Source organism: Garra rufa, chromosome 21 (assembly GCF_049309525.1).
Source record: "Garra rufa chromosome 21, GarRuf1.0, whole genome shotgun sequence".
Taxonomy (NCBI): Eukaryota; Metazoa; Chordata; class Actinopteri; order Cypriniformes; family Cyprinidae; genus Garra; species Garra rufa.
This window is the reverse complement of record NC_133381.1, coordinates 13,885,783-13,899,599: the sequence shown is the minus strand read 5'-3', so window position 1 is coordinate 13,899,599 and position 13,817 is coordinate 13,885,783. Positions and strand designations below refer to the sequence as shown.

Sequence of the window (13,817 nt, the reverse complement as noted above, 5' to 3'; positions counted from 1 at the left end):
ACACACACACACACAGAGTGTTGTGTGATGCCTTTGCCAAACCACAAGCGAGGGGCCAAAATTCCATAGGCAAATGCTTGAACCCAGCAGGGCTCTGACAAAGGGAAAAGAAAAATCATTGGAAAGGTAACATTAGTGAAAAGTGTACAAATTGATATGCTTAAATTAAGGCAAATCCCTAAGGAATGAATAAATGAAGCTCATTTCAAAGGTAAAACACACACACAAGCAAGTAAAAAGACACTGCATTTAGAAACATTTTATCAGGTTTGCAAGGAGGAAAAAAAAGATCACACAAGCTGACGCTAAGAAAACCAAGAAAAGAAAGCGAAACATAAACGTTACTTAATTGCATACTAGCAATAAGACAGATTAAACCAATCAGGTGTGAGACTACAAAGAAGGGGAGGAGGAAGAAAACAGGAAGATCTGGAACAAAATGAAAATTAAGAAGGTAAACGATCCTATTTTTGGTTCTATTCTTACAACGTCCTCCATTCAGATGGTAAAGACACCAAAGCCCTCTATTGCCGAGAACAGTCGTCTTGTTTAGAAATAAATAGGCCAAACAATAGATTTGAAATGCCTGTCTGCGGTTGAGGGGCTGTTTTCTTCTGCCTGCTTTATGATGTTTCATTACATAGAAAGCCGTTTAAATGACTGCTCTTTTTCTTAGACCAATTACAGGAGATATCTGAGACAACAGCAAGAGAGCGATGCAATAAAGAGGCCCGCACAAACACACAAATGTGCCATCTCCTCTTTCTCTCCGGTACATCCGACGCCATCTCCTCCTGACCCCCCCCCCCCCAAAACACAAATACGCAAACACACACTTACTCACACACACACACACACACACACACACACACAAATCCGCACATCCACAAGCGCCACCGCCACCAATCACAGCCCTGACGCCAGGACATCAATTCTCGCAAGTCGCAGAAAATTACCATGCATGAATGCAAAAAAGCCTGATCAGGAGTAATTAACACGGCTTCATATGCAAATTTTATTAATGCAGAACTACAAAGTCATTATGCAAATGCAACTTTCGTCAAGCCTCTTGACAAATATTCAGAGCTCCAGCCAAAGAACAGGTTTTTCTCTCTCTCTCGCTCTCGGTCTCTCTCTCTCTCTCTCTCAGACTCTTACTTTTTTCCAAGGCACAGAGAATGTATAACAAGTATGTTAAGTTATTTCGAACTTGGGAAATCTTTTTTTTATATTCTTATGGAAGTTTAAATCTTAGCAGTAAGGCGATGATGGCCAGGCATCCGCAATTAAAAAGCTGGCTCTTGGTAATGACTGTTTGGCTTTGGAGCGAGGTAATGAACCTGTAATTCTGGGGGAAGCGTGGGGGGGGGGTGCGGATATGAATATGCATGAGGCTCACTGCCTTTGATGATTAAAGAAAATTTTAATATTTAAATGAGTGCATGCAAAGTGATTAACTGAAAAAAGCAACGAGGCAAAAATCTGAAAAGGATTTCAAGATGCTGAGAAGAACATGGATGCAGCTTTCCTTTTTTATGGTCTATTAATGACTAAAACTGTTTTCTCTCGTTCTTTCACTCTCTCTCTCTCTCGTTTTCGGCTTCTCACTCCTCCTGGCTTTTCCTGTTCTTGCCGCTGCTGGACACGACCCAAATGCAAGGATTTGGAAGGCATTTCAAAAGCTAAGTAAAGGTAGCACTTTCCTGAATTTTGAAGTAGTGGATTAAACACACAGGAGGGAAGAAATTAAAGTCTGGTTCACCAAAGGGAACGGCTTTAGCAGCATGTAAGGCCGTGTCATAACTACCGAGGATGGTTCGACATGAGCCGCAGAGGGCCACGTAATCAACCGCCGATTAACAGAGATATTACTAAAACCAGACAGTCTACTTTACATGACGGCCAGGAAACTAATAGCTCTAAATATAGAAATCCAATTGATTTTGCAAGCTTGATTACATGTCGCGGTAATGTAAAAATGCCAATGATTTCAAATGTAACGGCTTGGCACGGTAAACCAGTAAACAAACTATTAATGCAAATTTGAATGTTACATCCTAAAATGTAACTCTGGACCGCAAAACCAGTCTTAAGCATTGTATGGGTCAAAATTATTTATTTCATGCCAAAATCATTAGGATATTAAGTAAAGATCATGTTCCATGAAGATATTTTGTACGTTTCTTACCGTAAATATATCAAAACTGAGTTTTTGAAGAAAGAATTTCATTTGGACGGCTTTAAAAAATTTTTTGCACCCTTAGATTTTCATATAGTTGTATCTCGGCCAGATATTGTCCTTTGCTAACAAACCCTTACTTCAATACATCAATGGAAGGCTTATTTATTTAGCTTTCAGATGATGTATAAATCTCAATTTCCAAAAAATTGAGCCTTGTGACTGGTTTTGTGGTCCAGGGTCACAAATACCTCAATGGCACATTCAATTGACAATCCAGGCTGGTAATTTGAAAAGCACATATGGGGGGAAAAAAGCTATTTTTATACCGTATGTCTGAACTTAGCCAATGGCTAATGTGGCTAATGCAGACATTTAAAAAGCAAGGCAAAAAAAATGGGAACACTAGACAAAAGTGGGCAATTATCACTTCAAAACGGCCGCTTGGTCCGACTTCATGCTTTATTGAAACAACTGAAAGAGAATAAAACAAGAAGGCCAGCAAGAGAGCAGTGTCTGAGGCAACATATTAAATCAAACACACATCTATCTGTGCTCACTGATTCAGGCACAGCCTCTGCACCAGGGCAGGCCGTCCTCCTGCCAAGCCTTTGTGAATCTTAATTGAAAAAATGGCATGTGTGTCATATTATGGAAGCATGTTTTCGATATCTTTGCGCCTGTGTTGTGTCATTATTTATTGAAGAGCCCTCCCAGTGTATATGTTGATTCTGAGAGAGGGACATGTACTCTCGTTTGAGATGTTCTGCGCAGCGAGGGAGGATCCAAATATCTGTTTATTCTGGACTGTGCGTGTTCATCTCTGCTGGGCAGAAAATAGAAAAATATAGCATCTTCTGATGTACTCAAAATTCAGTCTGCTTTATAACACTGTTAAACATCTAATGGGCAGTGCATGTTCTCTCAATTCCCCTTTGTAAATATTGAATTTAGACATTACATCAGAGAAAATTTGAACTGTACGTGCTAGTTGATGAAACCTACATAGCCAACCTAATGCCTAATAACAAACAAAGATGAAATCTATATAAATGCTAACATTCAAAACCAAGCACAGTTACAAAGCTGGCAAACCATGCTGGCACCACACCACTGCAAGTGAAACTCCGAAACAAATCTTTCTGGGCAAAACCTCAAAAATAGGTAGGAAGTGAGGGCACGTAACAGGAACCCGGCTGGCCGGGGCTCAGTATCACCGAAGCCAGGACCGGATCGTTCTCCAGAGCATTAAAAGCTCTGAGATAAGAGATACACCACAATCTCACTATTTAGAAACAATAAGCACATTTTATCACTCAGAAAGAAAAAATGAAGTACACTGCGAATATTTTACAGTGTGCTCTATAAATAGAATGTAAGCAATTTGCTTATTTAAATAATTATAGATGCACTCAGTATTTTTTTTTTTCATGTCGTACTGTAAGTTTTAAAAAATGTGCATAGTCAGCCATGATTCTTTTTATTCTGTGAGTAAAAGTGTCTATTAAAATAATTGAATAATGTGATCAGATTTACAGTTGAAGTTAAATGTTTACATGCACCTTGCAGAATCTGCAAGGTGCATATAACCCACAAATAGTTCATTTATAAAAATTATTCTTTTCAAAGGTTTGCATACACTTAATTCTTTATACTGTGCTGTTACCTAAATGATCCACAGCTTTGTTTTTTATTTATTTATTTATTTTTCTTAAGTGATAGTTGTTCATGAGTCCCTTGTTTGTCCTGAACAGTGAAACTGCCCGCTGTTCTTCAGAAAAATCTTTTAGGTCCCACAAATTCTTTGCTAATTCTTTTCAGCATGTGTATTTGAACCCTTTCCAACAATGACTGTATGATTTTGAGATCCATCTTTTCACACTGAGGACAACCGAGGGACTCATATGCACCTATGCTCACTGATGAGCATATTTCAGTAGGAAAAACGATGCATTAAGAGCTGGGGGTGAAAACTTTTGAACAGAATGAAGATGTGTAAATTTTTCTTTTTTTGCCTAAATATTATATTTTTTCATTTAGTACTGCTACAGAAGAAACCAGAAGACATAATAAGCTAAATTTACCCTGATCTTCAAGTCTCTTAGTTGTCCTCAGTGTGAAAAGATGGATATCAAAATCTTATAGTCATTGCTAGAAAGGGTTCAAATACAAAATACACAAAAATGCCGAAAAACCAAAGAATTTGTGGGACCTGAAGGATTATTCTGAAGAACAGTGGGCAGTTTAACTGTTCAGGACAAACAAGGGACTCATGAACAACTAAACAAAAAAACACATCTGTGGATCAATCAGGTAACAACACAATATTAAGTGTTTGTAAACTTTTGAACGGGATCATTTTTATAAGTTCAACTTTTAATTTTTTCTTGTGGGCTATATGTAAATATCTTTTAATGTAAAATATCTTATTCAGGTCAGTACTAAATAAACAATAACATGCATTTTGTACGATCCCTCTTATTTTAGTAAAATAATTAACATTTTGCAGATTCTGCAAGGTGTATGTAAACTTTTGACTTCAACCGGAGCAACATGGTGGCCCCCATGAGGGGAAACCTTAATTTTAATATTATTTTATCCTACTGATAATTTTACATTCAAGCACTGTTCATTCCTTTACGCTTTAAAATTGTAAATGAAGCTGGAAAAAAGGACTGAGAGCACATTTAATTACCATTCACAATGAAACTATGACCATCAAATATGCTGATACTGAGGGTGTCAGGCCCTGAACATCAAGCGTTTTGGCTCCTGATGAACTGATTTGCACAACACCTACAAACGGTTCTGGCGCTAGACTGGAGACGGCATTAATGGCAGGTGTGGGCTCCGAAGCGACAGGGGCCCAGCAGTGTGATCACTCTCAAGGAGAGGCAGGGTGAGAGAGGAAAGTGTTTGAGGTAAATTTCTTTATAAATATAGCATGTCTCATGAAATATTCACCGCGACGATCTGGTGAGCCAAGGGTCAGAAATAACTCCCCCTGTCGCAGCACTTGTTAGACGTGTAAAGCTGTGTGAGTGTGCTTGGATGGTGTGAGTGGGGAGAGCGATCGAGAGAGGGAGAGAGAGTGAAACGTTGACAGAAACAGGGGCCCATCATGGCAAAAGACATGTCCACCATCTCACCACGTGGCCTGCTGGTGTTCCTATGGTGATAGAATGTGAGCTAACTGATGCTGCCTGCTGTGAGCTTTGAGATTGAGCACTAATGCAATTGTATGTCATTTTATAGTCACTTTTTAACAACAACAACATATTTATGTTTATTCCTTCCTCAGTACTGATATTTTTTTAAAGCTTCAGTTAACTGCTTAACATGCATTAACATTTAACTTTATTTTAACATATAATCTGAATTATCAAATTGTATTAGATAATTTGAGGGGTTTTTTTAGTAAACTTTAGATTAATTTTTTTTAAATAAAAATTAGTCTTCCTTCTTATGCCTATTTGCATACTGAAATATGATTAGTCTAAACATACCTAAATATAACTAAACATACCTAAAGCATTTTTACATGCCTTCTTATATGTGACCCTGCACCACAAAACCTTAAGTAAGGTCTTAAGTAGCACGGGTATATTTGTAGCAATAGCCAAAAATACATTGTATGGGTCAAAATTATTGATTTTTCTTTCAAAAATCATTAGGATATTAAGTAAAGATCATGTTCCATGAATATATTTTGTAAATTTCCTACCGTAAATATATCAAAACGTAATTTTTGATTAGTAATAAATATTGCTAAGAGCTTAATTTGGACGACTTTAAAGGCAATTTTCTTAATATTTTGATTTTGTTTGCACTTTTAGATTCCAGATTTTCAAATCATTGTATCTCGGCCAAATATTGTCCTATCCTAACAAACCATCAATACATAATACATGGGTCAAAGGTGAAAAAGGGTTTAAGCATAAAAACAATAAGTGTAATACTGCTTTAAATTGTTGTTTTTCCAAAGAAAAATTAAAAAGTAATTTAATTGCATTTTTGTTTTTGTTTTTTTGAGCAAAAAATAAATATAATCACACATTTTCCCCTTATTTACAGAAGACACTCACTAAAAAGTAATTCAGTGTATCAATCTTGTCATATTTACAAGCATATTTATAACAAAAATCAATTTATGACATACTAAAAAAATGAATTACTTTCAACCCAAATACTAATTGGTTTTAATTATACATTTTTAAAATTTGCCACTATCCTAGGTTTTGCCCGTTTGTCAGTAAGAATGTTTTACTCATGCAAAACACAATAAAATTTAATAAGCTCCCTTATTCTTTTATATATTTTAATATCTACAAGTCGGAATAAGCATGTTGTTTGAATTTTTTCACACATATATATTTATTTATATACAATGAAACATTATTTCAACCATTTTTGACATTTTATTGTCCAAAAACTTATTTGAAACCTTAACAGTAGACACTTTACTTACATTTAATGTGTTTCTATGGACATAAAATCACTTTTGTAAATTTATTTTGATGTGGACATTTATTAAAAAAATGTACCCTAATGTCTGGTTTTGTGGTCCAGGGTCACATATGTCAGTCAACATTATAAACTAAATAAAACTAAAGGAAAAAAATACAAAAATAACTGCAAAATAAAATAAAGCTGAGGTAAATGATCATTTCAACCAAATATTCTAATGCTCAAAAAAGGTCATGTTAACACTGTACTGCAACCAAATATAAATCTGGACGAATCAACCCCCTTAAGGAAATGTTTGCTTCCTATTTGTCGCTCTTATTTGCATAGTGATATTTAAGCCAACCTCAAAAGCAACACTGGTTTGGAATGGTAGATGGCTGCATCACCACACATGCACACCAAGAAGAGCTTGATTACAACCAACACCAGGCACTCTGAGAAATAAGCCTTTATTTACGCTCGTTATTTACACCACATCTGATTCAGTTTTCTTGAAAAACTAAAACACAACCATCCCTGTTGGATGCTGTGGAACACAAACAAACAGATGACAGACAGAGCTTGACACAATCTTCTTTGCTTCCACCATCACGCAATGCATATTTAAAAATGTACAAATTTCGCATCTGATCACTTATATGTCATAAAGTCAGTGAGTGGGGATTCAAAAGCGTATTTTGAAAGCCAAATAAAAGAGACGAATAGGAAGCTTACATTTGGACATGAATATGTTCATTTGACCACCAAAAAAGCAGCTATTCTAAGATTTTATGGGTAATATTATCTCATAATCCTTTTGTTTCAGGTTCATGCGATCATATTAAATTATTGCTCTTTAATTAAAGCATCCTCAGAGCGAACATTTTCAGCACAATGCAGCTTGGTTCACAGCACCTCTATCTGAGATCTATAATTAAATAACAAGTACCATTAAATGCCTGGCCAGCTTCAGCAGGCTAAGCCATCTAGATGCATTAAGGGGTGGTAAATGCCTTATTTATTTGTTTATTTATGTATGTATTTCACATTTGGACTGCTTAATGGTCCACAGTGGCAACAGCCAGCTATGTCGGCCATCTCAGGGCCCCATTTTTCACCGTTTTAACCTAGCTGTGCGACACGAGAGGGGCTCTAGTGGCTCGCGCACGCAAACCGAGCCCTCCCAATGCCCCCAGCAGCAGCTCCTATCGCCTAAGGGTATGCAGAATGTCATATTTTATTTAATTAGGGCTATTAAATATAATTAAATTCCGCTGAAACTTAAGACGGCTAAGTGGCAGTACAATACGGTGCCGAGCGAGCCTGTGTCCTGCTGATATTTATGTGAGAAATATTGAATTCAACCCTCAAGTGGTTCCTCTTCAATGGCTGTCCCGTATTGTCATAGATAACGTTGACTTTTTCATACACACTAATAAAGAAAAAGCCACTGGGAGAATTATCGCTAAAAGCAATTTCAGTAATCAGAATACTTTATCACGAGGTCTTTTTCCGACTGATTATAGGGTTTCCGGAGCAAAGCACACAATGTTTAGTTATCATCGCAGAGTCTCTAGAGAACACTTACGTATATGTGACTTAATGAAGTTGCCGTTTAGTACCTTCACTCAGGCAAAAACCAAGAATCACTTGGATGATTTTCTTCTTAAAGGCCCGTAATATACGCAAGATATGAGCCGTGATATTGGGAACGTTAACTTCAGGCCTGAAATGATGCTCTTCCTGTTGGACTGTCGGTGAATCACGTGTGGGAGGGCTGATGTGATGGAGGCTGACGTTTGGGAATAAAGCGGCGGAGTTTAAGGCCTGTCACAACATTGCTCATGTGTCAAGGTTACTCGGACGGTTTAATAAAAAGATCAAAATGCACTCTGGCCTACAAAAAGAAAAAAAAAAGGTTTGGAAGTGCGGGGAACTCTTATGAAAATAATGCTGGTCTGATCAGAGTTGGCTTTTGGAATCATATTGATGGATCCAGAAGTGGTCTTCTTCATCAACATCACTCTCTCTCTCTCCCGCATTCTCATGCTTTCTCTCATTTCTCCACTTGAAGCTGGCAGATGGATATATTATAGAAGAAAAAAAACAAATTCATGAAAAATGATCTGTGCTTTGCCGAGCAAGAGTACCACTGCTATTTTCAAGGCGGAGTGGCTGAGTGTTTTTTTGCGTGTCATTTTCTGTTTCACGTCGAGAACAAATGGAACGGGAAAGGTTTAGCATAAAAGAATACTTTAACCTGCTGGGAGGCAATTATGAATACAAGGCAGCCTGTGAGTGTTTAGCCGCATGCTCAAGCTGACATTCAAGCGTCTTAATCACTTTCAGAGGATGTTTCATCTGCCGTTATATTCTTCTCTGCGAACTGCCTCCCTCTCCAGCCCTGAATTAATGAAAGGTGTAAAATTTACTTGTGCTAACTGCAATATGATTAACAAAGGCAAATGTTCACCTTTCATATGCCATTTTTCAAATTCTGAAGTTTAAATGAGATTCAAACTTCTTTTCAGTGCGGATCTTTTCACAAACGTGAAGGGCTTGTAAAAATAAAGAGAGATTTAGTAATTTTATATGGCATTGACTGAAATAATATTAATCGGATAATCTAATTATCACATATTTTCAAAAATTTCTACTAAAAGGAACATGAATAGTGGGTGGCTTTCTTTTTATCCTTCAAAATGCAAGCTAATGTTTTGTTAAACATTTAGAAAAAATTTGTCAAGAACTAAAACTGATTATATTCAGAATCATTCAAAAGTTTACGTCAACAAAAAAAACTGATATATTTTTACAAAAAGGGACGCAGAGTTCAAACACCTGATTACTGTCCATTTCAAGTGAATACTATAAGAATGAAATTTGACTTATGCTGACATTGTCATGCCGTTTTAATATATATTTCTATGTGTTTGTGTACAAAACACATAGAAATATATATGAACCCTGACCTAAAGTTTCTTTTTTGTGTGTGGTTAGCAAAGTAAATGCTTACCAGCCAGTCTATAAAAAGGAAACATCAATGACGAACGGTAGTGGAACAGTTTGCACGTAACTGTGTGGACGCTTGCATCATATTTCAAAAGTGACGCCAACACTCACTCGATGCGAGCAGCCAGCCAGTCAGTCAGTCTGGGAGTGAAGTCTGCCTGCATCATGTGAGGTACTGAGTAATTTAGCAGCGGCCTCATTATTACAGACATTTAAATACACGAGGCATTGTGGTGGCACGGAATAAATTGTCTCCGATGCCGCGGGTAACTTTGGCAAATAAGGATTGCGAGGCATTAAAAAACGACGTTATTAAAAACCGAGGCAGTGTCATAAGCCGCTCCCCTGCGTTTCCCCCGGTAACTTTGTCCAACCTAGAATATTATTTTATGAGACCCATTTCCCAAAGATCCCTCCGGGTTCTTTGTGAAGGACTTGACTGCGCTGTTTTGTAAGATAACTGGGAGAGTTCTCTCCCTACAGCTGGACTAAACTAAACTGCCTCTTTACCCCTATTCAATAGAAAACTCACTCTTTTAATCCTACTCTATTTCTTTCTTTCTCTCCTCTCCTCTCTCTCTCTCCCTCTTTTTTTTTGAGCATTTGAATTTTAATGAGCTTTTCACCTTTTAAGCAGATGGCTCAGGCTGGATTTCTCCATGAAAGTAGGGTGAGTTCTCTGTCACGTCTTGCACAATTTGTTTCAACTACCAGAGTCCTTCAGGGGGTTTTAGGGCTTTGAGTCAGTAATGTGATGTTTCACTTTGCACGGCGTAGGCTCCCCTAATGAAATCAGCTGAAGGAAAAACAATCTCTCTTGAGGCTCGCAGATGAGCGGTATCACAATCACTACAGGACGCCCAGAGTCCTACTGAGGTAAATGAGTGCGTGTCTCCCTTTGTCTGCAACTCTGCAGGCTCTAAGTGTACGTTTGCGCACATCGGTATTAGAAAACACGCTGGCGTGAGAGAACGCGCACGTTCATTAGCGTCAGCTAAGTATGCCTGCTCGAAACTTTTCTGGAGAGAGTTTGACCTACCTGCCAGGCCACTTTCTTGCTTAGGGCAAATTCCTTTTGGGGGCGTCAACAGTCTCTCGTCCTCTTCTTCAGGTGTCACCTGGATTCCAATTTCGACCGGTTCCACCACTTTCCTCAGCTCTGCACGGGGCGGCGAGGGGCTATTGCGGTCCGCCATCTTGTCGTAGCAGCCGTGGCCGGTCGTCAGACACTGACATTGCTTTTTCTTGTGCTCGATGAAGAGCAGAATGTCCCCCAGTGGGAAGGTTAGTTGGCACTGGCCACAGGTGAGGAGGTCGTGGTCACCTAGGCCTGGAGGCAGAGGCCCAGGCATGCTGGGATCCAGCAGCGGGTGAGGGTGAGAGTGGAGATCAGCCACGGCCAGTCCCGCATCCACATGCTCAGCTTCCGCTGTGGAGGCAAATGAAAAAAAAAAAGTGTTTTAAAACAACAGGAAATTAATTTAAAAAATGAATTAAACTTTACTTAAAATGAGTTTTATCTCTGCTGATGTAACTAAGGCCATGTGGGTGAGGAAAAACATTATCCAATAATATCACAGAATAATGTGCTTACCCCGATTTCACAATCCAATCAGATCCTGATCATTTAAATGAAGTCCCACCCTACATTATTTTCCATTTAATATTCTGTTTCACTCTGAAATACGTGACCATTCATTCAGACACATCAGCATGGAATTTGAATTTAAAATAAAATAGTTTCTTGGGAGAGTAAAATAAAGTTTCTGTTTCATTCATGCAAATTAAATGCATTTAACTTAACTTTAACTCTATCTACTCTCTCACAAATAAAGGTGCTTCACGATGCCATAGAAGAACCTTTTTTGTCTAAATGGTTCCATAAAGAAACTTTAACATCTGAAGAACCTTTTTTCTTCACAAACAGTTCTTTGTGGTTAAAGAAGGTTCTGCAGATTATTAAAAGTTAAGAAAGAAATGGTTCTTTAAAGAACCTTTGACTGAATGTTTCTTTGTGGAACCAAACATGGTTCTTCTATGGCACTGCTGTGAAGAACCTTTTAAAGCACCTTCATTTTTAAGAGTGTATGCTGTCTTACACAAATTCACAGAAAATTAATGGAATTCAAATATATCAGCATGGGAAACTAAAATAAAAAATTAAACACCATCTAATCCAAACCTGATAAACAAAATAAGCCTTACTCTAAATTATTTCCTGCTTAATACATTTCACTCAGAAATACACTAGTCGTAGTCGTGCAAATTAAATGCATTAACAAATGTTGATTCATCTTTAACTCATAATTTGCTGCAGACTTAGCACACTAGTTCATAAAAAAACTGACTGAAACACATCAGCGAGGGAAATTGAAATAAAATTCAAATGATGTGGAACTTGGGACGCAAGCACACATTTTCTATGAGTTCAGGGTCAGGTCATTTAGCATTTCGTTATTTGGCAGCTTGTTAAAATAAAGGAAATGAATGTTGGGGCCCGTTTAAGCATTCACCTACATCCCTCGACAGTCCCACTAAACTTCGAGAGCAGAAAATAAAGGCCGACTTAAATTTAATCATCCCAGTGGCCACACACGAGGCACCTCGCTCTAGTTTGGCGTGTTCTGTCCTGTAACCAGCCAACTCTTGATAAACATCCATATGTGAGGCCGAGACCCAACAGCAAGGCACTGTTATTAATATACAATACAGTACTTGTGAGGTTGAGAATGAGACCGCCAGACCGACTGAAGGGAGAAGAAAGAGAAAAAAAAAAAGCAAGAACGAAGGAGGGAGGGCTCCGTTTTTGGCTGTGAGAGATATTTGTACAGCCATGAGAGCAAGAGGCCCTGCAGATCTTCTGGTTGATTCTGTCACCTAGATAAACAGCGCGGAGCGGCGGGCGCTCAAACCACAGAGTACGCCGGACAACCTGGGTCCCTCTGCCTCCATTTTGAAATTTCAGCCTCACCTTTCAGCACGCGGCCACAATCGGCCCTTTGTAGCCCAACGCCGAGTGCAAGAGCAGTTTTATCAAAGACAGTAGAGGCCCTTGACAAAGCCCCCTCGGGACCCCCTGACAGACAGCTCTGTTGATGTTACATTTGACAGCTTATCCTTGCGCCATACTAATCATAAGATCTAGACAAACACCTCTCTGACTGCCACTTTACACTCTTCAGCTTCCTGTCACTGCTTTCATGCTCTCTCTACTCAACACGCTGCATGATTTGGGTGAAAGCAGGAAAAAAAGAAGAAAAACACTACCATAGCAACACTTAGAGCCACACAGCGAGCAGGTGCGGATTTTTGAAGTGCACATAAATCTGGGAGGAGAATGAAGGGAGGAATTCTCAAATTGTCAGAGCCTAAAGGACAAATGTGGGATGTTTTAAAAGAAACAACAACAACCCTGTGGAACAACCCATGAAGCATAAATTAAAATTCATTTATAAGACTGTTTTAATTTTTAAATATGGCCTGTGCATTTTCACCAGTATGAGGCCTTGCAGAAACGCTATGAGAAGAGACAGACGGCGATAGAGACAAAGACTGAGGAACGGACCACTCTGCTCACACAACACAGGTAGCCCTGTTTACATCTCCCTGAGGAACCGGCTAACCACTAATTTTCGATGATAAATTACGAGCAGCCTGCGCATCCATCTGCAATTTGTCCACGGTCCAAATTATGAATGCAGACAGATTTGTAACGTCGAGCTCAGAATGCAGCTTTGAAAACGAAACCACTAAACCCCCTCTTATCTTTATTTCAGACGATACATACTACATTAGAGCGACTTCAGATGTGCATCCTGTTAAACAACAGCATCTAAAGACTTTGCAATCATATTAAGAAAGCATTACATAAAGCCCTACAAAATATATATATTGCATCTGCACACATGGCACTGTTTTCAGATTTTGCACTATAATCAAGGAAATAACTGAAGATGACTAAGGTAGTTGAACCCCCTTCAAATCCAGCCCCCCAACTTAGAGATATAGGAGAGGAGCACAGACCCCCTTGAGGCAATATCAGGCCATCTGTGCATTAGATTAGTCTGCATGTAAATAAAGAGAAAGGCCTGCAGAGAGACTCATCAACCTATGCAATACACTGCATTAAAAAAGTGACTTTCTTCAAGTAAATGAAGAACAGAACAGAAGTAGTAAGTAT

General features: G+C 38.5%; 1 protein-coding gene across 2 annotated transcripts in view; it reads right to left on the bottom strand.

Annotated features, from left to right (window-relative positions):
* Nucleotides 1-13,817, bottom strand: part of bcl11ba (BCL11 transcription factor B a) — a 49,829-nt gene that overhangs the window by 26,184 nt on the left and 9,828 nt on the right. For both annotated transcript variants that reach the window (XM_073826790.1, XM_073826791.1), the window contains exon 2: nucleotides 10,677-11,066. In XM_073826790.1, coding sequence (XP_073682891.1) covers nucleotides 10,677-11,066 — 390 coding nt within the window. The remainder of the gene's footprint in view (nucleotides 1-10,676; nucleotides 11,067-13,817) is intronic.